Consider the following 26,746-nt stretch of genomic DNA (forward strand, 5'->3'; position numbering starts at 1 on the left):
GTCCCCCGATCCAGCCCAGAGCAGCGGGCAGGCATGATGGAATCGGCTCGGGGCAATCAATCATCAATCGTCGTCCTAGGTCCAACGAACGGGGTTGCCCTGGACCCGGGTCGGTAGCCGACGGACGGGCGACCCAGACCGCCGCACAGCAACTGAGCGCGTACGGTTCGCCCTTGAAGGAGGGGAGCCACTGACGATCCTTGGGTGGGATGGATGTCGGCGCGGATGGATCGACGGGACCCCTTCACTGACATTGCGAACAATTGCCCCTCGTCCACGGACCTCCCGACAATAGGATAGGGCCTCGCTCTTGAACCCGTTTGTTCGAGCACTGGGCTCCGGTGGTCCAGAGCACACATGAGCATCCATCCTCGGCCGTCCAACTTCGCTCCCACCGGCAGCCACGGAGCCTGGTTTTAGGTTGTGCAGAATCTCATGTACTACGTAACTTGACGACTTGCTACGCCCTTGGGATAGTCAGGCCATGTGATTTGTAGCTTGTCGTCCCGTCAAATTACCACCGTCATGGATGCTACTGCCATGCCGCGGCCAAGGGCGCAGCGCGGGCCCGCGGCATCAAATCTCGAGATCCAGTTTGCTGGTAGCTATCGGCTGTGGCCCAATCCTCTTGCTCCGCGTACTATGTACTCTGTCGTTTGCTTATTCCAACTGCCTTGGAAGCCTGATTACAAAAAACGAACGAATTGTACAGCGCCGGCTAAGCCTCCCGGTGAGGGGTGCAAGCGAGCTGGGCGGTAAGAGACAACATGGTCCAAGGAAGCAAGCAAGGCATGGGATGGGATGGGCTTCTACGATGCATGAATGGCCTCGTCTCGTGATGGAGGATCTTGCCCCCTTCTCCCAGCATTAGCATGTTCGGATCCGTCCTGATACATATCCTCCGCAATGCTCTCCCTTCTTTTACTCTACGGCATGACCGTCTATTCCTCAAGCTAGTTCAACAGATCAACCAGCGGCCTGTTCCGCCCGGGGTCTCCTCGGAGCCGACCCCAATCCTCACCGACGTCCCATCATCATCAGCATGTTTCCTTTTTCGTGTGAGTTAGCAAAAAAGGCGTGCGTGTGCGTGTGTTCAGGCAGCGCCAGAAGTAAGCTCAATCCCCCTTCCAAGGTTTCCGTGCATCCATCAGAAAGGTCACGAGGAAGAGCCGTAGCGCCGTGCCGTATGCCTTGTGCCGCCTAGACAGAGACAAGACACGACGACTTGATGCCGTAGCACCACGTAAAGAGCCAAGGTAAGTCTAGTCTGCATCGGATGGACTGCACATTGATGAAATGTGATTTCCCAAAGCTCGGTCGGCCGCAGCACGGAAGCTGGGAGCTGGAGCTGTACGAGTCTCATCACCAACAGGGAGGTACCCAACTTGGGCTGTGTAACGTGTCTCAGCCCGCCGCCGAGATGCTTCTCCCACACGGGTGACAGCAGCACAGATCCCAGCAAGCTGGCGGCCCATCCAGCGAATGGTGCGCCAGGGAATGAAAATGCAGCATGGTGCGCTGTCTCGGATGGCTTGCAGTGCATTTCCTGCTGATGAGCTGAAAATAGAGCTCCCCTCCTCCCCCTTGCGGCAATCACCATCTCGCTACTCGGTGCTTTTGGACAGCAAAGCTCCTCCGCCAGCGTAACCCCAGTCCAGGTAAGTAACCTGTCATCCGAGGCATGGATGATGGATGGATGGAGTTTTGATTTATTAATATGTACGTGTGATATAACATTAATTTGGCCTCATCTCATCTGCACTCCGTGCTCGTGCATCATGGACAACAAATAGTCCAGACCATCCCTCAGCTCAGTCTGTCAAAGCGGAACCAAGTTGTCCAGATGCACCGCCGTTTCAACCCCCAGGCTGTCCATTTCAGGCAGTCAGGAGGCAAGCTTTGAAGCTTCACGCATGACCCCCAAGATCCGGTACGTAGCAGAACTCCAAACCGGCTCTGTCCATCTCCATCCCCATCTCCATCTCCGCATCCCAGCGGGGACCAGGGCCAGGGTGCCCATCTTGGTAGGCGGTGAAGAGACCTCAATTCAATGTCGCTTCCATGTTCCATGCCTCCACTGGCCAACCGGTTCTAGACCCCAGCGGGTCTCGGGTCGGAGTATTCTCGACCAAGGCCCCATCGTCAAGTGGGCGAATACCGTTGAGCTGGGTTCATTCAGAGGTCAAATCACGGGTAGCCCTAGGAGACCGTGGATTTCATTCCCATCATGTTAAAGAACCGTACCGAGTGAGCACACCCATCAACGCCTGGAATGGAGGTCTTCACCCCTGGTCTCATGATGTAATGCCTGTCATCACTCATGATGATGATGTCAATCCATCATGAATTGTCTCTCTGGGCAACCTTGATCAATTCCTACCATCCGAACCTCCTTGTCTTGGCATCAGCAGCCCGGCCAAAATGTTCCACAACCAAATCTCAGTCGTTTGATGTGATGTCATGGGGCTTGTCAAATGCTCGTTTTGACTGTGCTTGAGTCAATCGATTCATATGTACGATCCAGGCCAAGACTACAACACAGGCCCAACTTAAACGAACAGACTGCAAAAGCAGTTAGAGTTCAGCATTAGAATACGATGAAGCATTAGAACGCAAATAAGCATTTTCATTAAATATCTGATAATATCTAGACGGAGAACGCGCTCCAAGGCGTTGATATGCTCGCTGGCTAGCTCTATATATCCAACAAGATCCTCCCAAATCCAAACGGCACGCACACTAGATAAACTCCAACAAAGACCTGAAACATGGTCAACTACTAGTAATATCCAAATCGAACGACGCCATCTATGAACCCCGTTCTAGCCGCAGTCTAGTGTGATCCGGGGGCGCCGGGCCCGGGCGTCGGAGAGTCAGAGTCCGGAGCGCCTCGAAATTGAGGTGCCAGATGCGGAGCATGGAAGTGCGGCATATGGGAGGCATATGGCCGTGGACCTTGTTGCCCCTGCGGCACTGGCTGCCCCTGTTGTTGCCCAGGTCTATATTGCCCCGACTGTCCTTGCAGAATGGGCGCTAGGGTGCTTTCGAGAACTTGTCCAGTCTTCCTTAGCCACTTATCCGCCGAGCTGCTGCCAAAGATCTTTCCAACGCCGCCAGCGCCAGGTCGTGGCGGCAGTGCCGGTGGAGGAGAGAAGTAAGTCTGGGGAGGAGCAGGAAAATTGGCCGGGTTGTAACCAGCCGGTCCGGATCCGAAGCCATGGGTAGGCATCCCTCCCTGGGCTGACGCTGGTCGAGGAGGGAGAGGAGGGGGTTGCAGCCCAAATGATGGTTGTCCCTGAATGGGCGGAGGGACACCGTGAGTATATGTCGGTTGAGTAGGATATTGAGGCTGAGGGGGATAAGGTCCAGCAGGACCGGGACCAGGAGGAGGTTGCTGATATTGTGAAGGATGGCCTGCTGTTGGAGGTTGCGATCCAGGCCGAGGAGGGATGGTCTGCGCATATGGAGGTGGAGGTGACTGGGGAATGTTCCCCTGTGCCATATAGGGCTCTGTGGTCGAGTGCTGGAGAGGGGGTTGCTGAGGTCCAGGGCCAGTCTGAGCTGGTTGCTGATAAGGAGCATGTTGTTGAGGAGGCTGGCTTGGGGCTCCTGGCGCTGGAGTTGCTGTTGGGGGAGTATGAGCCGGCGCATAACTGGGTTGTGGGACGTTGTAGTTGTAATTGGGGTAGCCCGGCATAGGTTGGGCTGGGCCATGGGCTGGAGTGGGAGCTACCATCGGCGGGCCTGTGTGTGATTGTGGAGGACCTATGGGTGAGGTCACTGGAGGTGTGGGTGACGGGCCCGATCCGTAGTTGTGGGTAGGGATAGGGCTAGCATATGTCGGTTGAGTGAACGGTACTCCGGCGTTGAGTACTGGCATCGCCGGGGGAGGTGAGGTCATTGGCGCCGGCGCTTGCTGTGTCTGCGGAGGACCTGCTGCCGAAACAGGGGGATGAGTCAGGGATGGGCCCGGCGCGTGGCCCGGCGCAGGACCCGGAGTAGGACCCGGAGCATAGTTCGGGGTTGGGACAGCGGCGGCATACTGTGGTTGAGCGAACGGCACTCCCGCGTTAAGTGATGGTGTTGCTGGTGAAGGAGCAGCCACTGAGATGGACTGAGCTGAAGGAGACATGGGAGATGGCAGATAAGGAGATGCCATCGAAGGGGTTCCCTGTGCTGGAGCAGCGCCTGCGATGCCATTCTGCTGCGGCTGGGGATGGTGATGCTGTGGATGCTGCTGTGGTTGTGGTTGTTGATATTGCGGTGGCTGCGGCTGCTGCCCAGAGGCAGGGGCAGTCGTTGTGGGTTTAGGAGATGCATTCGCATCTGTTCCTGGACGGTTCGCAGGTGGGTTTGTAGGTGCTGGAGAGTGAAAGTGATGAGGTGAAGCAGCTGCTGGTTGTTGCTGAGGAGCTGCTGAAGGCGTCCGGGCTGGGACAGCAGCCGTGGGAGCCGGAGTAGTCGCTGGAGGTGTTGGAACTAAAGGAGCTGGCGCAACAGTCGACGCAGTAACTGGAGGAGTTGGCGTAGAAGTAACAGGAGGAGCTGGAGCGACTGCTTGAGCACCAGCGGGCGGAGTACCGATAGTTAAAGAAGCTGGAGTCCCAGCTGGGGGAGGAGGACTGGTTGTGGGCGGGATATTCGCAGCTGGCGCCGCTGTTGTCTCTGTCTGAGGCGAATGCGGTCTATATGGCCGATATGGCATTGAAGTCGTTGTGGACTGCGAATCAGTCCTCCCGATGCCGGCCAAAGGCCTAACTTGCGCATCTTGGACATCATGCACATCATGAGTCGGAGGAGGGCTATATGGCTTGAACGCAGTTGGCGGTGTCGTCTTGGCGGGGCGACCTCCCAGTTTCAATGGCGCAGGATAGTAAGAGGTGTCGCCGTCACTTGGACTCGGGCTCGTAGAGGCTGGCGGCCTGGTACCATGGGGAACCTGGGGGATGGATTCGCCATTGCCAGGGTAGGGTTTATATACCGGTCCTGAGGGGCGGCGATCCTCCTCACTCTGAGGCGGCGGTGACGGGTTCTGGTTGACCGGTCGTCTCCCCGAAGCTATCGCGAGAGGAGCGGGAGTGTCCTCCGCAGCCTCGGGGCCAAAATATGCCCAAGGATTGGCCATGACGGGCTGAGGCGCCGCAGAAGGGTCCTTGTACGGCTTGTCTTTATCATCCTCCTGCGCAGGGTTTGACGGGACCTGACCGTCTAGATAGAAGGGCCACGGGTTGGCCTGGCCAGACTGCGCGGGGCTCTGTGTCCTCGAAGGTCTCTTCTGTTCGCCTTGTTGGTTGGAGGGCACCGGTTCGCCGGGCATCTCGAAGACGGGCGCTCCATCGGGACCTTGGGCTGAGGCGAAACGGGAGGAGGGGGCGCTGCTGTCGAGTTCGGCGGCGAATAGGGGCGGAGGATAGTTGCCCGCGTGGTATGGGCTCTGCTGCTGCTGCCGCGACATGGCCACTATTCTTTCTCTTTGAACGAGGTCAGAACTGAAAGCATCGGGAAAAGGAAGAAAGAAGCGGTCTCACTCACAGCTTTGGTGATCAGGTAAAGAGGAGAGGCCAATGGCTAGGCCAAAAAGTTCGCCCGACGACAAGAGACGGCGCCTCGCGGGCTGCCTTGGGGTCTGGGTTGCGTCAATAGCCCACTTGCCAGAAACAGGGTCTAAGGGAGTTGAGCCACACTTTGTCGTCCACTCGTATTTGAGCTGTGATCTAAAGTTATCCAGTTGCTATGTAAGCTTGCTTCCCCCATTCCCAACCCCGTCGGACAAGTGACATGCTTGAGTGTGTGTGTGTGGCTTGGGCCCCCAGCTGAAAAGGTAGTGGAACGAGGCGCAGATTGAATCTCCGAGGGGTCTCTAGAGACCCTTGGCTTGGCTCCTCTTGGTATGGGGAAATGGAAACCCTTGCCCATGCCCATGGATTGGATTCCACTTGGCGCTGTAGCTGCAGGGTTTACGCGGGGACTTGAGAGTCTTGACAGGCTGCTTCGTATCTGGGCGAAAAAGCTTGTTCCCGTTCCTGAATTCTTTGAAGCTGTAGATGGCCAAATCGTCTCTCTGTCTATCTAGTTTTGGGCGAATGACACTATCACGATCCCTGAGTATTACTATACGGTTGCCGAGATTTGCATACGCCGACACGTTCGATCGCGCGGTCGAATTACGAAGCGAAATACGCCCAGACTTTGTATTCTTATACGCCGAGCAAGGATTTAGAAACGCGTATTTCTTCTTATCTATCTTGTCCCCGCTGTGCTAATCTCAACTTGCGTGTAAACGACTGCAGATTCATCATTGTGTACGTAGGTAGTTAGTTGTTGGTCAGCCTTTGTTTCCCACGTGTATTAATATCTACTATTGGCATTTAAAAGAAACTCTTTAGTTCTGTTTTGCTTCCACAATGTTGAAATATCGTTGTTTGTTTGTGAGATGGCCACGCTACCTCAAGCAAAGGGTTGACAGAGACAGTCATATCAACCACATGACACTTCAAACGAGCCTTTAAATCATTTTCTTTTTAAAACTGATGTGAATGATATTCTTCTTAGTCTTAAAGACACATGATCCCCACTCCTTAGTTATTATAGGTGCCGCGTTAAAAGGAACAGACAAAAGACATTCAGTCACTCCTTATGTCATTCACAGAATGGACAAACACAACTGCGTAGACGTCTTGCATTCGACATGTCCTGATACACATTTCCTGACAGCCAGTGCACGATGCGGCTTGACTTTCCCAACATGAATTAATATGCCAAATATGAAGCTTCACTCCTCACCATGTTTATCCAACTCAACCTCGACTCTACAACCCCCAACCCATCGCCATCCAACTAGCAAACTGGATCTGCATCCCCTTCATCAACCATCAAGAGCCGTAGAAAGCTTCACAGGGTTCTCGCCGCAAACTTCAGCCAAATATGGCTGCGTCCAACTACCCCAGCTCGACCTTTACCACCACCTCCATCCCCGACATCCATCCACACTCTTGCATCGCCCAGATACTCACCGTTCCGTACCAGCACCTCGACGATCCGTTCCATAAACGCTTCGTCGCAGGGTATTACGCCATATCTCATCTCCTGTCTTTGCTTGTGCCGCCTGAGGATTGGGTGCGTCTGAGTGCATCCAATCCTCGAAGCCATGTCAACCTCCGGTACGGGAACAAGGATGTGGGTGGGATATGTGACAATATCACTGTCCACGAGAATCCATCGGAGCTCGCTGATGCGTTTCTCGATGCCATCTCAGCCATGTCTCTAAAGGCAAGCAACTACTGCCAAGCAGGCTACCCCTCGTCCCTCGTCATCATTATCTGTGGACCGACCTCTCTTCACCAAGACATGATCCGCGAGCTTCCCTATCCCTTGACACCCAGCACGAAGCTGCATCTCCTCACTGTCAGTGAGATCCAGAGTTGCATCGATAGCAAAGTCAAGGCAACCCTGATTGCCCCGAGCATGCTCTGCACCGGGTGGGTTGTCAACCAATCACTGGGCGTCCAGCCAGCCAGAAACTCGACACCTACAGATCAGATGCTCAGGATGATCGCTCGCAATGTGGCTTCCCTGTATCAAGTCCAAGCCTCTCAAGATCTTCTTGGACCCAACTCAAAGCTAGTCCAAAACCGTAACGGTCAAGACCTCTCAACCTTGGTCAACACCAGCCAGGGCAGAGACCTCTTCAACGCAGTCGCCAAGTCCTGCCGCGCCTTCCTGTCGATAGCGACTCCCCGCTGTGTCTTTAACTTTTACAGTCGTCTTGACGACTGGTCTCGACTCAGTGGTGTTCGCCTGGGTGAGCCTCTTGATCGTTTCTGGCCCAACTGGCAACTTCTCCCTCATGCCAAGACCGACACTGGGAGCGCAGATGGTCGCGTCGCCGATACTACTCAGTATAAGAGGACTCAAGCTTTGCTTCTCACCCTCCTATACCCTTCACTTCTCCCAGGGGGTGACACGAACCACGTCTTCCAGTCCGGCTCTGGTTCAATGCCCGAGTCTATCAACGCTATGCTAGATCAAATCATCTCAGCCGCGGCTCATCATTTTGCCATGGTCAATTTGACTGAAGCATTGCTCAACTTGGAGCATATTCCACACATGCAGACTTCGTGTCTGCATCCCACCGAGCCCTCGTGGGGGAGGTTGAGCCAAGGAGAAATGAGAACATTTAAGAGCATTGTTGGTCTATTTCCTCCTGCTCATGGGGATGTGCAGTCGTCAGGCCCCATCCCTCTCGCTCAGTACATCTGGAGTTGTCTCCATGCCCTTTACTGCGACTCTCCTAAGAAGACAGCAGCTATCGAGGCTCACATTTGCAACTTTCGACACAGTAAGCCCCTTCTCTCAAATCAAGTAGCCAGTCCAAGTCGGCCACCAAGAAGCTAACAATCAAGACATTCGAGTTATCCGGACTCACTTGACCCAGGAACTCATCAAAACGCCAACCGTCGCCCGCGCTGCTTTTGATCTCATCACGAGCATGGGGTATCGTCCAAATGCCACTCTCCTGCGTGCCCGCGAGGATGCCGATATTGCGGAAAACTTGGGTACTGAGCTATCGTATGACACGATCGAGACTCGACGAACCTATCACGAGTAAAGCAGAGAGATTTGACCAGGATGCAAGCTGGTATGGGGACAACGAGGCGGGGGAGGTCAGGCATGGCAAGGCTCAGGCAAAGTGCATGCAGCTAGCCACTGCATAGACCAAGGCGCTTGGATCCGTGGATCCTACTGGGAGCATTGGTAGTTTGGAGATGGACGATGGACGACATGACTTTAGAATTGTCCTAGTTGGTTGGTTATATCGTCTTGTAATGTCTTTTTATTCTTTGTATCTTTACAAACCATCTTTCTCTTCTATAAACTCATTCACTCATCATACCTTCTTCATTTTCTCACATGCTCTCCCTCTTATCTCACTCTTTACTGCCATCGCATTCAAGCGGTCTTGTTCATCAGACCCAAGGCACATCACATATAGGAAAAGTAGATGACCAGAGAAATTCAATACTGTCTACCAACTATGACCAAACACTATTTGCAAGGAACGCATAACCACACGGTGGTCTCAAAGCAAATGTCAAAACCATCGTCACCTCCATATGTAAACCCTTCCAACCGATACCGTATGTGATTAAACCCATCATCAATCCGAGAGACCCTGGATTCTGATATTCTCAGAACCAAAACAAGGGTCAGCAAACAACATGAATCCCCTCTTCGACGTCAACGTCGTCGGCCAAGTATCGTCATCCGCCCTGCATCTATACACCCTCACGAATTGCAATTTAATATACAGGAGCCACTCGACTTGAAAAATGAGAACTGAAAACTCCAGAAGCGACAACCATGGAAGGCCAGCGCGGGAGGGGAGCCGAGTGTGAGGCATGACATGTAGTTGGAAACCGCAACAAGAGTTTCAATGCAAGAACTTGGTGTAGATCCGGAGCCGTACAAGCAGAAAAAAAGTTTGGGGTAATAAATAAATGGGAGGACATCACCATCGATGTCGTCGCAGAATGGTATCGTGAAGCAAGAACAGGCAGACAAGCAATCTCTAATGACAATGCCAGGGATGAACAAGAACGAGGCCAATTCTCATGGTCAGGTCTGAAAGGAGGGTAGTAGGGAGGGTATGGGTAAAACAGGATAAGACAACAAGACAGGACACGACAGGACAACACAGCATCATCCATCTCTACTCGTCGTCCTTCTTCTCTCCACGTCGCATGCGCTCATTCCAGCGTCGCTTTCCAGCGCGCGTCTCATAGTGAGGCGCAACCGTCTTGACGTCCTGCATGATGCTCTCAATGGCGGCTCGCGTTTTGTTACGGTAGCAGTCCACTAGACTCTGTCAGTTATCACATTCGAACAGTCAACTTGGGTTAGGCTGATCGAAACTTACAGGCTCGCTGCAGAAAGACGGTCCGACCAGCAAAGACTCGGCTCTGGAGCCATGCCATTCGGTACCCAAGGTCGTTGAGCCGAACCTCCTTGCCTCGGATAGACTTCCTCATTCGGGGGATGGCAATCTCGCCTTGGGACTCGCCCATGGGAACCTTGACCATCTCCTTGCCAGTTCGGTTAGCTCCACGGCGACTGGCTTCGCGACCCTCAGTCTCCTCGATACCGTCGTCGTCTTGATCATCGCCAAAGAAGCGCGAGCCAGTCGCGCTTGGAGGGGGGCTCTGCATCTCTCGAGGGAAATAGCTACGGGGAAAGACGCTGGCTCCCTTGCGGAAGCTGTCAGGGATCTCGTTGGTGTCAACACCCTCAAGGGTCACCCGGACACGGAGGCGAGATCCGCGGACATTATCTTCGACAAGAATAAACTTGCGCTTCTTGGCCTCAGGGATGTCCGGGAAGAGATCGTCAGGCTCATCAGCGTTACCACGGCTGTGGCGCTTAGCCGGGACAGCACCGCCAGCGTGGGGAGCCATGTGAGACATTGGCGCGCTAGTGGGATATGGCTGGTTGTTATATCCAGTAAAAACGTGTGCCGGTCTCACGTCGTCGTTGTTGGGAGGGTTTTGACCCGTCGGAGCCTGGTGGTGATGGTGTTCGTAGGAGTGACCATCGCCTATAAAGAGCCCGAGTTAGCCAATCTCTCCCTCCTGTTTTACTGTCTGAGTGATTATGATGTGATGTGAGATGAGATGAGATGAGATGACCAAATCAAAGCAAAACTCGACTATGTGCTTGTGTTTGTGTTTAGCGCTTGAAATGCAAGACAGAACAAGACTGGGTTGTGTCAGATCAGTCTCAGAGGACCAGATCCAAATGCCAATGGCAGATGATGCAACATTTAAAGCCAAAAGGCAGATTGAACTCGTCTAAGAGTCGCGGGAACCCAGCAAAGCAAACAACTAACAGCAGCAGCAACAACAGCGACTGTGTGCGCGCGACTTTATGGTAATGTACAGAACTGTGCCAATCAACAAAACAAAGAGTTCCTCATAACCCCTCGGGAGCCGCTGCGGCTTGGATGCTGTATAGATGACGGTGCAGGAAGTGGCAGACCGCCTGTGCTATTCATTGTGACAGGCAGACAGACAGGCAAAAAGACAAGAAAGGAGATGACAGACCCAGTCCCCAGACGTTCAAAGCAGTAGCAGTAGCAGATAGAAAATAGAGCAAAGACACAGGTATAGCCGTTGCAGCAGTAAAAAGGGAATATGTTTTTGTAAGACAGTAACAAGGAAAGAGTAAAAAGGGGTTTTGGTATCAATTAATCAACACAACATTGGTCGAACAAAGCATTTCTTGTGCGGTGAGGGACAGCAAGGGGATCAGTGCAAAAGAAGGGGCGCACAAAACACGGCAATGCCTTGCCCTGCAAAATGCAGACGTGAGGTTTCTTTAAATCATTCACATCTGGTGGAACATACCGACTTCATCCCCTCCACCCTGAGCTGTGCCGTCGGGGTGAGTTCCTGCTTGGTGGTGGTGCATCGGTTGACCCATGCTACCGAGGCCAGGCTTGCCCATGGCCCCGCCAGGTCCCATGGGTCCTGGGCCGCCGGGCATCCCTGAAGGTCCGCTGGGGCCGGGCATGTGAGCCGCACCGGGATGCGGAGAGGCCTGGACTTGCTTTCGCTGGTTCATCTTGGCCATACGTCGCACTCGTCGGCTTCGGAGTCGGGGATCTTGGTTGCTGTTGCGCCAGCTATCAACCGCTCGCTGAATAAGTCCTCGCTTTCCTCGGAGAGGAATGTTGAGCTCGGCCAGCGCCCAGCCGACGCGGTTGCAGTCAGTCTCATACAGCAGGCGGTTTCCGCGGTACTGCTCCTTGGGGCAGCATGCTCGAGGATAGACGCAGTTCTCCTGCTTGAACTCGGGCGACAGCTCGTCAATGTTGACTGACTCGACATCGCAGCGGATCGTGTACTCCATCTTGACCCTGTCCCTCGAGTACTCGAAAGCGATCCATTGAACACCGTTACCGTCCTGTCGGACCACAAGAGGGGTTGTCGCGGGGATCGGCCCGGGCGCCGCGCTGGGGTTGACTCCAGGAGTTGAGTTTCCAGGACTCTGGAGCTGGCCGCCGTTTTGAGGGTGGTGAGACTGAGGCATAGGCGACGACTGAGGCTTCTGGAGCTGCAGGGGCACCTGAGGTTCGATCTTTGGCCGGGGGCTCCCAGTCATGCCCGCATGTGCGTGTTGCGCATGCTGGGTCATCTGGTTTTGGGGAGCAGTTTGGGACATCATCATGGCGGGTTGCGAAGTCATTGACTGCTGAGGGTGGGGCGCGTGTTGCGCGTAAGGAGAGGCGGTCGCTTGAGGAGGCATGGGCTGGTATTGGTTCTGCGGCTGGTAGTACATCGACTGTTGCAGATGCTGTGACGGCGGTTGGCCGTAAATGCTCCTGTGCTGGTCATGTTGAGAGGGTGATGCGACTGAGGCGGGAGAGTTGGATTGGGGAGTATGATAGGACATAGGGGGGTAGGGTGGTCTCGGCATTTGAGCGGCGGCCATCATGTCGGAGGTATCTGGATCGCGCAAAGTCAGTTTGGAGTTCGCGACGCGCTTCTCATCATCAAGAAGCTATCTGGGCTCGCGTTGACGCACCTGCGGACGTGTATCCGCTTGTGGCACCGGGTGTGCTGTAGGGACTCGGATGGTTGTAGTAGCTGAGGTTGTCCTGGCTGTTGGTAGCCTGGGCGCTCGTCTGGTATGCTTGAGGAAGTGAGTGTGTTGACGAGTACGCGCTCTGATGTTGCTGAGGCGGCGGGTGAGCCTGTGGGTGATGCTGCTGGTGAACTACACTCGGGGGTCTCGAGTGCTGCTGCAGGTGCTGGGAAGGCGGCTGACCCTGTTGCTGGTGCTGCGAGTGATGCTGCATAGAGAGAAGACCCATTAGTCAGACATGTGGACTAAGACGTGAAGGTTGAAGCTGTGAGGCGCGGCCAAAGAAAAGAAAATAGCATCAAGCTCAGGACGCGTTGGTGTTTTATTTTCCCCTTGCCAGTGCCTGGGTCTGGGGAGGTGGTTTAAGTGGACATCCCCTGGTGAGGACTGGGATCGCACGGGTGAGGCGGGCTAGGCTCGGAGCGGTAATGATGATAAAGCAACCCGGTTCTCGCGGACTACAGCGAAAAAACACGGGGTGGGAGGGAAGAGCAAGAGGGAGCAGGGGTGGCAATACCGCTTGGCCAGAACTGGTTGGCAAGAGAGCGAACGGCGTTGACAGTGCCTTGAAGGTCCCCGTCTCGAAGGTTATAGCTCGTGTGCCAGGGACAGCGAGAAGAGAGCAGGCCCTTTGGAGCGGAAGAAAGACAAGATCGATCGGAGGAAGGGTGTGCTAGAGGGGGCCGGACGGGGGGGCAGACGAAGGGGCAGGGGAGCGGGTATTTGAACCAAGATTATGGGGATGGAGAGCAAGGTATGATCTGAAGTGGATATCCCAGAATGGGCAATGGGCAAATAGACGGGATGGCAGACCAGGTGCTCGAACCAGATGCTAAAGCCAGCAGATGGAGCCAGGAGTACGAGGCGTGTCTGGCAGGTGTGCGCGCGCGCCGTGGGCCAGGGTTCAACAAGAGTGATATAACGTCAAAGAGAGGGAAAAGTCCGTCGTCCTTGAGTGGGGATGGGGGATTGGGAGAATATCGATATGATGTGAAGTGTGCTACTGCAAGTGCGCGAGTCCGCGACGAGACCCCTGTCGCAGGAATCTCAGGAGCATGAATTACTTTGGGATGAAGAGCGGAGCGGTGGGCAACGGTGAAATGTCGAGGGAAAAGCGTTGACAAGCTTCCGCCGCAGGGTGTCCTTTCACTTGACGACTGCTGCTGGGCCTATCCTCCTGCAACTCGCAGGCCGACGCCAAACCACGCCAGGACCAGGGGGAAGGGGGGGAGGGCGTGTGGGTAGAGAAGCCGTCTTCGACTTTGCGTGAATGAGTGATTGAGTGAATGAACGGGCGGATATGAAGTGGGGTGGCGTGCTTGCGGGAGCTCGCGCCCACCTCCAGAGAACCAGAAAAGAAGACTCCATCCGTCCATCCACCCAGTCAAGCCCTCGACCCTGCCCACCCATCCCCTTCCCATCAATCAGCTTCGAGGGCCAGGCTGAGGGAAAGGGGGACCGAGAGGGGTGACGGGCGAGCACCATGTTGCGGGTGGTAGACGCCCTCTTCCCTAGCCCTCCGTACCCGCAAGTCGAGTGTGTAGCGTAGCGTACCGTAGGTAGCGTAGAGCCACAGGTCAAGCAGGTGTCCCGGGGAGGACAACGCATGGAAGAAACGCGACAGGGGTCGGCTTGGTTTGATTAAGTGACCAATGGCCGCCTCACCAGGGCGCCCGGCCAGGAGCAGCTGCCCAATGGGGCACACCAGAGCCGGGGCTAGCCAACGGACCAGGATTGCGCCGGGATTGGCTTTTCCCTGGTGCTCCTATTTTGGCCACAGGCGGTGTGGGTAAGGGAGTCCATGGCTGCCACTCTGCCACTTTGGCCACGACCTTGTTCTCAACCGTCGTCGTCCATGGGCCCATGGGCCCCGGTCACTCACGCTGGTCCGCCCCCAAAATGGACCGACCAGACACTTGGGCTCCAATCCAACTGACGCGCAACGGCCACTGACCGGGTGAGCAATGTTGTACAGACTCCCGTCCGGCTCCAGGTACCTGCAGAGTACCGTTTGTCCAGCTCAGAATCCTCGTACGTACTCGATCCCTTCCAGATGAACTGAACCCCCGAAGTCGCGGCTACGGGCATTGGGTCCATCTGTGGGAGCCTGCTCTCGCCAGACAAAAACTGCGCGTGTGTGTCTGTCTGTTTTCTCACTCGAGATCCACCGCGTGCGTCACCGCTAGTACTTTGGGCGTGGATGCCAGAAAAGGTACGGTACGGCAGCAGAAGGCATGGCTGAGGCGAGGTCGGTCGGGCACTCCCTCCGTCACGTCACGTCCCGTCCCTTCTGTCTGTCTGTCGACATTTGATGCTTCGTAACCGTTTTTCTCAAGTGCCACGCCCTAAAATCTGAATCAGAGGGGCCGGTGGCCTCCATTTGCCTGCTCCAGCGCCCCACTGGGGGAACAACGCCGCCGGCTCCCCACCCAAGGTAGGCAGCCTGGCATCCATCGATAGGTACGTAGCGTACTCGACACCCGCCAAGCTTGACCATCTTGTGCTGGCTTGCCCACGGACGGTAGGTGCTGCATCGCCTCCCCCAAAAAAAGACGTTCCTCAGCTGAGTTAAGCGTCCTTCTCGGCGTCTTCTTCAGGCATCATCCACCGGGTGCTGCTCCGCGTAGCCGCGGCGTGCCATTGACGAGATGAGTATTGCTCAACTGAGCTGCTGGTGTGTGCTGGGCATTGGCCGACAATTCGACTCGACGCCGGTCACTCACATCTCCTCTGCCACTGCCAGCCTCGAGACCATTGAGTGGATGCGACCCGACCTTCCTTCGCCTTGGTGGCGGCCCGCCGCGCCCCGAAATTCAAATGCCCGTATGCTGCGTGCCTCCGCGAGCTGTGCAACGGGGGGGAAAGGCCGTTGTGACCGCCCCTGTCCGCCGCGTGTCGAGCTCAGAGAAGCTTCAGCCGCCAGCAAGTTCTTTGTACAATGTGGCTGGTGTATGCGAGGCCGCTGGCCGTTTCTCATGGCAAAGGCTGAGGCGGCGGATGCACTGCAACGTCCCGCCTCAGCCTGCCCGGCCTCTCCAATTTTCGGGGTCTGGCATCCATCCATGGATGGGCATCTTGTCAAAGCTGGTACTGACCACCCCTCCCCTGTCCCCTGCGGGCGCCCCGGGCATTGGTGAAACAAGACGTACCCTGCTCAGCCCACCCTCGAGTCCTGACCCGGTCAGGCTTGCGACAGGCATATTGCGCGGGGCGCACTTCGAAACCTTGGTATTCCCGGCGCCGTCTAGCGACATAACCCAGTCAGGCCTTCACTTGAGGCTGATGCTGGGGTCTGGCAGACGCGTTTGTAGCCGCGACGCGTTACATCCCACGAGCTACGATGTAGCAAACTGATCGTGTTTGGCAGAAATGGCATACTAGCCATGATCCGAGTCCATGCGAGGCGGAAAGGATGTGCAAAGGTGCATGCTTGACGAAAAGGAAAAGGAGACACTTACAGGATTGACCCCGGGCTCCTGCTTGAATTGGCCGGGGATCTGGCGATTCGCTGACATGCTGACGGTCATGAGGAACGGAATACGTCAACCAACGGTTCTTGTCTGCAAAGACGGTTAGCAACGTGCTATGACAACGAAGACGCAGCTTTGACGAGCCAGATCAACGCACGGCGCTTCCTCTACCAGGATATTCGTGGTAAGAGAGAGCTAGGTGGCGTGATTCCAGATCCTCTCCAAGCTGCAGCATACAATGCTCCAGAAAATTCCCGCCGGCCGAGCTCCTCTTCCAAGGCGCAGCTTTCAGGATTCGCGTGTGAACGGGCAGGGAAGGGTTGGGGAGGTGAGAGGCGACCTACCCGCTTGAGTTTCGAATATCTGTATCTGTACAGATGCTATGCAAGTGTTGGTCGAGTGCGTGGCTCGTCCAAATCATAAGACTAGAAAGTGGCGGATCAAGGTCTGAAACAGGGGCGCTGGTCGCTCGATGTCTAGAGTGAAGGAGGCAGGTCAAGTCAGCCTCGTGAGGTGTGATGAAATGCAATGCGTTTGATCCCCGGAATCACATTGCTCAAGGAGAATCGCTAAAGGTAAAAATCACACAACCAGCCCCTCGTTGACGAGAAGGTAGGTCGCTAGTGAATGATACGTAGCAATCTGGTGGGGGTCTCAATTTCGACCTGATCAAGAACAGGCCAAAAATGGAAACGCGAACACGACATCAGGTATTGTTGCCAACCTCATGCTCCCGTTTGCCAACGAGTTTCCATCATGGTAGGTGTAGATTGGTGTGGGCGAATCTGAGATTTCAACGTACCTAATTATCTGGGCTCCAACTGGACAGGCAGATGGTGTCGGTTGGACAGGTCGTTCCCCTTGTTGGTGGTACAAAAGCAATCGGGGGGCAAGCCTGTAGGTAACGTCCTTCCACGTGTGGTTCCAGAAGTGCGGGTCGCGGTGCAAACGACTTTCGAGATTTAGTCAAGAATGGAGCGCAGCCGTGCCTTGTTGGGAGATCGTGGTGATGTAACAGGCTGCGAGAGTTGATGCAGCTTAGCCGTTGTTGCACCTAACTTCCTGGTCAGTTCGTGCGGGCCTTGTGGTTTGCCTCGAGGGATCCCTATGCAAGAGAGTTTGCAGCAGGACATGGAATGCATACATACCTATCTAGACGGGTACGCCAAAGCAGGGCAGACAAGGATGAACTCTGGAGGCAAGACACCCTTAGCTTAGAAGTGCGTGCGTGCGTTTGCAGACGGCTGGATTGGCAACGGGTTGGAGACGGCCAGGGCTTAGCTAGCTGGGATGGGGTGTCCACGAGAACGTTATCAAAAGGTCAAGGCAGCGCGGCCCTGCAAGATATACTGCCCCAGCTCGGGACAGGAAACGTCTTTGTGGCTGTTAGTCAGGTCCAGCAAGGCCCTGCTGATGGGGCCCGATCCCAAGAAGACGGCGCACTCTGACCGGGGGCTGGAATTGTGACGCCGACGACAGTTGCTGGGTGAGCAACCGGGCACCGATGAGATGGCGGCGGACGAACAAGGATAGGGGTGTGGGCAGTGACGCGAAAGGGGAGACCACCACCAAAATCCACGATGATGAGACCCAGGTCAAAGGGACCGCTGTGTTTGATGACGGATGATGAGGATTTACAAGTCCCAAGCCAAGATTGGAAAACGAGACAAGGTCCAGATGGCGGCCATGTGTGGGCAAGGGGCGGGGAGCTCCAGCGCGCTGCAATGGAGGTGTGGCTACCAACCGTACCTTAACTGACTGAAGCTTGTTGGTGGGCCGTTAGCACACGACACTCTGCGACGGGAGCCTTGCGACTGAGGTGCCTCTTGTGGTGGAACCGTTGCCTGTCAAGAGAGCTTGGGGTCAGCGCTAATCCTGGCCGGCCGGCGCGGGAAATGGGTGCGAGCAGGGGGGCCTACCTAATGCGAGGTAGTTTGCCCAGCCATGCAGGACCAGATGGAAGCTTTTTCTACCTCCTTGCGATGGATGGACGCGAGCTTGGGCAGCCAAACGACACAGCAAGATTGATGCCGCGCAAGCAAGAGAGCTCTGACTTTTGTCTTGGGCTTGGACCAAGGTTTATCGGGTACGGAGGATCGCTCTCAAAAGCTTGTGCCCTAGTATTCCTTGTCTGACAGTAGAAGCAATGGATAAGTTGGTGCAAGCTCCTGGAAACTCTAGGCCACTGCGTCTAGCGCAAAGTGTGCAAGTTCACGGAATGACGGGGCAGATTGGCGCCGGTTCACTGGCTCTGCCTCGGTGATCTGAATCCTCGTGGGCCCAGTACGGTGTGATGCGATGCGGTCGCAATTGTTCCCTGCGTCGAGCACGGCGATGATCTCGTGAAATGTCGCAAGGCAAGATGCAGAGATCTCCAGGCTGGACCCGATGCTAGGGGCAGCACAAGCCTCTGCGGCTGGCTGCGAGGGTCGCGGGTGGACGAGGACAAGGGGGATCTAGCGGTAAAGGCGGCGCGCTTGGGTGCAGCAGGGCGCTGTGGGCTGCAGATTGATCTGGAGAGGGTCGCACGGCTACCGGAATCGATCACTGCTACCAGCGTGGCCAGCACGGGTTGGGGTCTGGTAGGGACAAGGCAAAGATGGAGGAGGCAGCAGCAGATGCAGTAGACGCGGTGTGATGCAGGGGTGCGAAGTTGAGATTGTGGTCGAGGACTGTGGGCTTTTTTTTTCTGGTGTCTTTGGAAAATGGATATTTCGTCCCGTCGCACCTTCCAAGTCGACCCACGCATCGGGGACTCGGGGTCAGGCAGCGGAAGGAACGGGTGTATGGGGACACAGGGAAAGAGACAGTTGGGGAATGCTTTGGGTTCAGTCAAAATAGACCCGGTTGACTCAATGTGGCAGGATATTGCGGCCAACGTTCTATGTATCGCCTAGCGGGTTTTAAACAACTGCCGCAAACTTTGCGTGAGTGGCGCCCCTTTGATTCAGATTGCTACCGCCGAGATGAGTCGAGGCGCGCAACCCGCGGCACTTGCTTGGGAGGAATCTGCCGGTCTGATTGAGTCATCTGCTACTATCCGCAGGAGCTGGGCGATGGTACGGCGAGAAGCGTTTCATCTCACTGCCATCCGGAGACAACTTCTCCATCTTGATATGTGATGCCGTTTTTTACTATATGTGCGACTCGATAGCATATTATACCTATACGTACCAATAGGCACATTGCATGCACTCCATGCATGGGGATATGCCCGGGGTGGTATGGATGGATGTAAAGCTAGGCACGATGAAATATCTCCGATTTTTGCGACTTTGCGCATTCAATGAGCTGCCCAATGGCGTTGACCCGCGCCGAGGAGCAAGCCTGTCTTCTCTTGCTGGGTTGTTGTTCTAGAGGTTTTCTCTCCATGTTCTTCCTGTAGGCAGGGGTGCCAGTGGTCTCCGAACCCTGGCTGGCCGCCAGGTTTGCCAGGGTCATGTCAGACAGGGCTACGGGCGGGAGAACGTGCGGGCAACAAGCCATCGCCCACCCAGGGGAACAGGGGCTCCATGTAGGGTAGATGTAGATGTAGGTGCAGCATTGGGGTTTTCGCAGGGCATTGGAGGATCAATTGTCAAGATCATGTGTAGCGGTGAGGGTTGGTGGTTATAATGGCATTTCCGTGCCGTCGGCGAATGCGACTTTACTAGTTCCGTTTTCTGCACACCGTTTCTCTGAATATGGGAAGTGTTGACGTCGTCTGTGAACCTGTCACCGATTTATCAATCAATTCAGGTCGAGGACAACAAGCCGGAATCTGTTTGGCCAACTAACGACAAAGAACGATACCCGATATAGCAGCTGGATTGTCACTGACAGCCATATGCACACCCAAACGGGGATCAAGCATCCTCTATGCAAACGCTGTTGCCCTCCAAGGCGCAGAGCTTCAGCTAGGGAAATGGTTGTCGCCCTGCATCGTGGCGGGGATGCGAGTTTAAGGTTTCAACGGTCAACCTTACTCTCCATTGCCAAACCCGGCATGCCGGCCATGCAACTCGAGGGCTGGGGGGAGAGCGGGAGACCAGGGTGAGGCCATGGTGGTCCGTCAAGTCGGTGCAGTGGAGTTGGAGGGAGGGGGAGACATGGAGCTCAAGGGAAACCCTTGCCAGAGCCCGCGACAACGGGTCACCCATGACGCCCGGGCTTCTCCAAGCCCAGCCCAGCCCAGCAGGGGATGGCAGTCTAAAGTGGCACTGACTGGGGTCAATGATTCTTCAAGACCAAGAACGGCTATGACGTACAACAACACCAAAAGCTGAACTGGCGACTCGAGATGATCGACAGTGACTACAAGTCCTGGATCAGGCTGAATATCAAACTCAAAACAGCCGGTGGTGGGCACGTAAGCTGAACGGCAGAGAAGCCACGGCGAGATATTAGGTATTAACTCCAAATGGAATCGGATAATTAAGCGACGTCGCGAAATGAATCAGGGCCACTTAGAGCCAACCTACCCACTCGACAACCAACGATCGTGGCCCGAGAATCACCATGATGACGAATCTGCTCCAGAAATGAAGCGGAGGAAGAGAATACGTCGGAGTAATACCTCATCCTGGACTAGACGACAATGACATCGACACCCAATTGCTGGTTGCTCGTAGCACGAACTTCATCAAAGCTGCCCAACTCTGCCTATGCCACGAGACGATCTTATCACAGGATATCAATACTCCGTACACCAACACTGGCAAGTACGCACCCACGCGTGCGACGCCAATATCGCAGCAATTAAAGTAATCTCATGGACCCACGTGATGAGACACAAGCACAGCATGTACGAAGTGAAACCTGCTGCGAATGGGTAAGTACAGTGGTATCCGTTGCAACTGGAACCTGCGGTGACAGCACGCGAAATCTGTGCTGGATCAGACATCCGCGGTAGGCGGTGAAAGGTTCAGCGCGTCGCGTCAATAACAAGAAGACCTGCGAAGAAATGGATATCGGGTTCCCCCATGGATGGACGGATGGACGGACGGATCGAAGCAGTGGGCTCTATTCCCAGTACGGAGCATGGGCGCCGCGCTGCCAAATCTGGATTGCGAGTTTAATGGCATGGGGACTTGGCGCATGCCCGTGCTTGCCGCCGTTTGCTGGTGGCACCAAACTTCAGCAACGTCGTGGGATGGATTCAAGGTGGAAGGAACGATGGACTGGACGGGAGGGTGTGGCTTGAGGTGGTACCTGCTTGTACTGTACCTGGGCTTGACTGCACCCACTGCCATTGTTCCAAAGCCGCCCACGACTTTGTTCAATCTCTCCCAACACCTCAAAACCTCAGTCATCATCACCAAGTTTGCTCTCCAGCCTCGCCCAATGATGAGGTACAGCGACAGGCGTTCCCATCACCAGAGCCAGGTCCACAGTCCACAGTCCACAGGCCACAGCTCGAGGCCATGAGCTGATCCCAGCAACAGCTCAAAGATCACAAAGAATGCGACCCTCTTGTTCCGTGGCCCCATGGATTTTCTCGGGACAAGGTCGCAGGATCTCCCCTATCCTAGCGCAGCGCCCAGGACCCTCTTCACCTTAAGCCAGGTGCCAGCACCGCGCCACATGCCACTAGCCGTCCCGATGCTTCAATGCAGTGGGAGTGGGCATCCGTGGTGGGATGGAGGGCGGGCGAGGGACTTCTGAAGTTGTGGTGGTGGGCGTGTGCTGTAACTACAGCTCGAGTGTCCTAGACCGAGCCGCCTCGTCCTGTCACTAAACCTGTCGACGCTTCATTTCCTACCTGCTGCACGGCTGACAATGCGCTAGTCTTTGCCAACCTCGGTCGTGGTGTCGGGAATCCGACGCTGACGTTCAGCCAGATTTGTCCATGGCTGATCAGGGACCTTCTCACTTGGCCTTAGTGGCATTCACCACCGGGCTCGTACAAAGTACCGGTGTGGCTGGCACCCATAATGCACTCTGCCTTCCGCCTCATTAAAGACTTCCATCTCATGAAAACATGACATCCTCTACGCGGCAGAGCCATGATTGGGGATCAAAGAAACAACGCACATCCATCACCGCCACCGCAGCCGTGTCCCCCGCCCTCGCTCCGAGGCACAGCCGAAAGAAAGCATATGATACTTACCGCGATTGGGTGCACACCAACAGATGGTCTGCTCCGCATGTTGCGTGCCTACTGTATACGGCCAATCCAGGCTCAACATCAAGTCGGTCTCGAAGACCGGACCAAATAATGTCTCTTTGTGACTTATTTCGCTCAATGAACTCGCGCTATCGTCCACGACCGGATCGCTTCCGCAACTCGGGTCTGCGCGTCTTCACCCGCCATTACCACACTGGGAAGCCCATGAGTCGTTGTCAACCCTCATCACCAGATCTTTGCATGCCCAGCTGTGTCGCGGCCGAGAAATGCGGGCCATCTCTACGGAGCGCGTACTGATCCCCGATCTTTCTGCACTTTGTTCACCGTCCGTGGTCCTCGCAGGCGGATAGGTAGCTAGCTCTGACACTGACAGAGCGACCCGTCAAACTGTGCAAGGCTGTACGGATCCTAGCCCGGCAATGCCATCCATGGAGTGAGACCATGGGTTGGCTGGTGCTGTGCGGTGCGATCGAGCAAGGGGAAAGCTTAGCCGTTTGTCAATCCAAGCCGGCCCACGACCTGTTGACGATGTTCACATACCCTCGCAGCCCTACCACTGGCGTCTGGCGTCTGGACCTCAAGGCTTGACCTGCATCCTGGCGTGTCGGTCGGGATTTATCACCCACCGATAGCCTCGCCTCTGCCGCCATGCTCAGCGAGGGTGCAACGGTACCCAGGAGCCAGATTGCCCGCCTCCTCGCAAGTCAAACATGACAGATTCAATCTTTCAAGACCCAAGGCTACCAGCAAATGATCCCTACCAGATTCGTTCAGGGGCCAGGAAGCTAGACTGACAGAGCACCCGCCACAAGCCAGCCACTAGCTGCCGGCCGCTCGTTCACCCCTTTCATCCTATTGCACTTTCATCTTGGAATTGCATACGGCCAACAACGGCCATGCAGCATTGCAGTCTAATGACCCATCACGGCTCACTATCTGACGAGCCAATGTGCCTCCAATTTCTTTACCTGCAGCGGCATCCTTCGCCTGGTTCCCAGAGACTCCACCATTGGAATGTCGGTCAGGGATATGAGTCCACACTCTGTCCACACCCAAGCGACAACCGGCTGTTGTGGGACACTGCTATCCGCACTGAGACTGGTGGCTTCTCCCTGTCGTCCCGGCCGGACCAGGGTCTGACATTCTCCAGGCACAGCCAGGATGCGAGGAAGGGGTGCGGCCGCCATCCCCGGACAGGGGAGGGATGTGCGGAAGACTAATTAGGACGACATGTGTGAGCATGCCGGCAAGGGGGTTCCGCTTCCACGGTGGCCTGGCGGAGGGAACTGGCGCATGGAGATTGACCAGGACTCCTGGCGTGCCTGGCCTGGGTTGTTGCAGAGAAGCTTTGGACCACAGCAAGCGTCCGGCCGAGCTGATGTCCAAAACAGTGTCCTCAAGGCTTGTTTAATTCGCCAACCTAACTGCCGGTCTCCTTGACGGGTCCACCGGGGCTTGAAAAGGAAATTGGCCGTGGACTTTGATTGATATCCGCCCGAGAATACGGAGCAGATCCAGTTCGCCTCGGTTCAAGGACCCTCACTCCGTCTCGTGTTGGACCCGTCTAGCGGCCTCCAGCCATCGTTTGGGAGACGGAGGATGATTGATGTCTGAGCTTCATCTCGAGCATCAGGTATCCTCCTGGTCTGGATACCTGGTACTGGAGGTGTTGACAGTCGTTGCTGGGGTCTCATCTGTAGATCAAGCCAAGGCAAGGATTCAGCACCGCGAAGCAACGGATAGGGTTCATGAGTCCCTAGCCCAATACGTTTGTCCATCTTGTTCACCAGGGGTTACAGGAAACACCACGGGAATGATCTAGATCGTTTGGCAGGGCAAGGAGGCATGCCCCTACGCTTTCGAGGACTCGAGTTGAGTCTTGTTCAAGGTTTACGACCTGTCGTTGTGACAATACAATGGCAAGATGAAGGTGCTAACGCCTTTCATCACTCTTTATGCATGGCTCGTTGGTAGGAACGAGCCATGATCAGCCCAGAGTACAGTGGTATCTCGTCTCGAGGATTAAGTTGATAAGTCCTTGGCTTTGATACTGGAACGGCCAATCATGATGGTACCAGACCATATACGCGGTGGACAGCTTCGAGAACCACGAACTTGACATTGACAGGGGGTACCCTGGTGAGAGCGCCTCAGCGACCACACGAATTGGACTGTCTTCTACAAGCGCTGTCAAGTCTATCGGTCGATGCATGGTTATGACTATCAAGAAGGGCGACAAACTGTTTCTGGGGGGTACAATGCTTGACTGCGGGATCCGCATCATGGCATGGAGAAGGTCAGTTCAGTCTAATTCAGTGAATGCCCCTTGGAACATGGCGAAGATATTGACAGGGGGCCCTATATGAAAAAGAAAAGCAGGCCATGCTTACATGAAGACTCCACCACCACCACCCGTCGAGTTGCGAACCAGCGCTCCTGGGGCTTGCTTTTTCGTGCTGTTCGGAGGCCACTGCTTGGACCAGCACCCTCGGAGTTTCTAAGCACAGCCAGGATCTCGTTATTTCGAGAAGCAGGTGCTTGGCCCAGCCACCAGGCCGCCAGATGCAGTCGGGGTGGTTAGCTTCAACACGTGTGGTGGTGCATTGCCCCCGCGTTGTTGCGCTTTTTGGGTGTCGAAAGAGAGACGAACTCGACTGGCGGATGATGATCGGCGGTCTCGACCATTCTAAGGGACTTTGCTCTGATGCCAGAGACGGGCTACGCGGTAATAGCTACGCGATACCGAGAGTTTGTGACCCCCCTGCTTCCCCGAGCCCAGACTATCACGTCCGTCTCTCTTTGACACGGAGGAACCTTCGGGTCCGCTCCCTCTGTAAGTTGAGACGTACGGATACTGATGGCCTTGGTTGTGTTTGCATGACAAAGAAAGAAGGAGGCATCACGGTCGCCATGTCTGGCTGCGTATGTTCTTACGCAGCACGTACGTGCTTTCAAGACAAGTCTGTTTCGTGGCCTGGGCGCTCCCACCCCTGTCATCAAAGTCTGTTTTCTGATAGACGGTCCCGTGAGTTGGGTATCATGCTGTTTGTTCCCCACGCGCCTCAGCTAGGCGAAGAAGAGGCGGCGCGAGGCTAATGAATCTTCACCCTATGTCGATGGAGACTTGGCCCAAGACCATCGTCTCGAACTGAACACAATGGGAGATAGATGGAGGAAGTGGAGGCCTCGACATTGAGGGCTTGCCCGATGGTTACGCCTTGTCTCATCGGTGGAGTCGGACAGGAAGAAGCAAAGAGACATGCGTGGCCACAGACGCCATGCGGGTGGCTCTCATACCCAACCAAGTTTTGACATGAGAACCAACTTGGCCCGTTTCATTGCCGCTGAGACATCATTGGTGATGGAAGTCGGTGAAGCTTTAACACAGCAGCAGCAACGTCGTCATCATCATCATCATCAAGACATTTCCAATGAGTTGAAGGCGGACAGATGTATCTGATACGCGTGCGGAGGACTCTCAACAAGTACAATACAGACACACCGGCTGCGGCATTGAACTCATTGCAACACATCCAGGTGCATATGTAGTGGTTATGGATGGGCTACAAGATGAGCCACCCCGTTTGATCTCGTTGTGCCCAAGTTCACGGCGTCAGGTCAGGTGAAGTGAGGTTGGCGTCTTGCCGCGGTCTGCGGAACGCTCCCGCAACCCACCAAGTTGAGACATTTTGACTGGAAGCAACCACTTACGACGTGGCTCAGTGACCGGTCCAGATTGTCAATGAGCTATTAAGCCATGCGCGAGATGGAAGGGGGAAGGGGGCGCCACAGCACGGCGCCCGTTTGCTGGAAACCGGCTCAATAGAGTTTGACAAGATCGGCGGTTGAGCCAGTGCCTTTCTCAGCCGTGGCTGCAGCGTTGCTATTATTGGGACGTGCGAGCAATTTGACTAGACTTTTGCTCTTGTGCCTTGTCGAAACATTGCGACTGATGGCACAATGATCCTCTTTGGCTGGCGCAACTGGGCTTAACGCGCTTACAGCGTTCGCAGGACACGACGGAGACTTGGCGGCCTCCTACATACTACACATCCATTATCATGGCCAGAAATGGAGTCATGAAACGGATGGGCATTCTCGTCTACGGCTGTTAGCCGTAACTGGTCTCATATTGACTCGACGTCACGCATGGGGAAGTCATCTACTCTACTCTACCTACCTTGGCTTCTGCCGTCTCACCGTCAGAACTAGCGTCGCAAACCGCATTCCTCTTCCCGCAGCGCGATTGTGTGCGGATAGATCTATCTATGCACTCCATGCCAGATCCGTTTCACATAGACTACCCATGTTGACAAGAGAGACCAATAGAGACGCCCCGTGGGAAGAGGCAGTCGTGAAACAGCTTGGTCTAATCGGTCCTTAACGCCCTCCCCTCACCCTCCAAGACTACCTTGATGACGGTCCGTTGCAGCTTCATGCGGTTCAAGGTGGAAACCAGGAGGTTTCAGACACAGTCTCTTCAGGAATGGAGGCTGTACTCGCCCGTCTCATGATGAGAGGTCATATGACG

General features: G+C 55.2%; 3 protein-coding genes across 3 annotated transcripts; 1 reads left to right on the forward strand and 2 right to left on the reverse strand.

The window, feature by feature from the left end:
* Nucleotides 1–2,833: 2,833 nt before the first annotated feature.
* NECHADRAFT_91818 (uncharacterized protein) lies at nucleotides 2,834–5,455 on the reverse strand (the record flags this gene model as incomplete). The annotated part of the gene is made up of 6 exons (XM_003053016.1): nucleotides 2,834–3,873; nucleotides 3,934–4,204; nucleotides 4,481–4,554; nucleotides 4,624–4,939; nucleotides 4,982–5,011; nucleotides 5,042–5,455. The coding sequence occupies 6 exons, from the start codon at nucleotides 5,453–5,455 to the stop codon at nucleotides 2,834–2,836; spliced, it is 2,145 nt and encodes a 714-aa protein (XP_003053062.1).
* Nucleotides 5,456–6,924: 1,469 nt separating this feature from the next.
* On the forward strand, nucleotides 6,925–8,608 carry NECHADRAFT_77684 (uncharacterized protein; the record flags this gene model as incomplete). Its single annotated transcript, XM_003052514.1, has 2 exons — nucleotides 6,925–8,338; nucleotides 8,370–8,608. 2 exons carry the CDS (start codon nucleotides 6,925–6,927, stop codon nucleotides 8,606–8,608), a joined length of 1,653 nt encoding a protein of 550 aa, XP_003052560.1.
* Nucleotides 8,609–9,003: 395 nt separating this feature from the next.
* On the reverse strand, nucleotides 9,004–12,898 carry NECHADRAFT_59021 (uncharacterized protein). The gene is made up of 4 exons (XM_003053017.1): nucleotides 12,580–12,898; nucleotides 11,400–12,500; nucleotides 9,917–10,591; nucleotides 9,004–9,855 (listed from the first exon to the last, which is right to left on the reverse strand). The coding sequence occupies exons 1-4, from the start codon at nucleotides 12,866–12,868 to the stop codon at nucleotides 9,710–9,712; spliced, it is 2,211 nt and encodes a 736-aa protein (XP_003053063.1). The 5' UTR covers nucleotides 12,869–12,898; the 3' UTR covers nucleotides 9,004–9,709.
* Between the last annotated feature and the right edge of the window lie 13,848 nt (nucleotides 12,899–26,746).

This window comes from Fusarium vanettenii, assembly GCF_000151355.1.
Source record: "Fusarium vanettenii 77-13-4 chromosome 3 genomic scaffold NECHAsca_2_chr3_3_0, whole genome shotgun sequence".
NCBI lineage: Eukaryota > Fungi > Ascomycota > Sordariomycetes > Hypocreales > Nectriaceae > Fusarium > Fusarium vanettenii.

Bases quoted from the DNA above. Each gene is read 5' to 3' on its own strand.
- NECHADRAFT_59021 (XM_003053017.1), bottom strand. From the start codon at position 12,868: ATGGGTCTTCTCTCTATGCAGCATCACTCGCAGCACCAGCAACAGGGT. The intron at 10,592-11,399 runs GTATGTTCCACC...GGCTCTTTATAG, and splicing joins GGGTGGAGGGGATGAAGTCG to GCGATGGTCACTCCTACGAA. The intron at 9,856-9,916 runs GTAAGTTTCGAT...GACAGAGTCTAG, and splicing joins CGTCTTTCTGCAGCGAGCCT to TGGACTGCTACCGTAACAAA.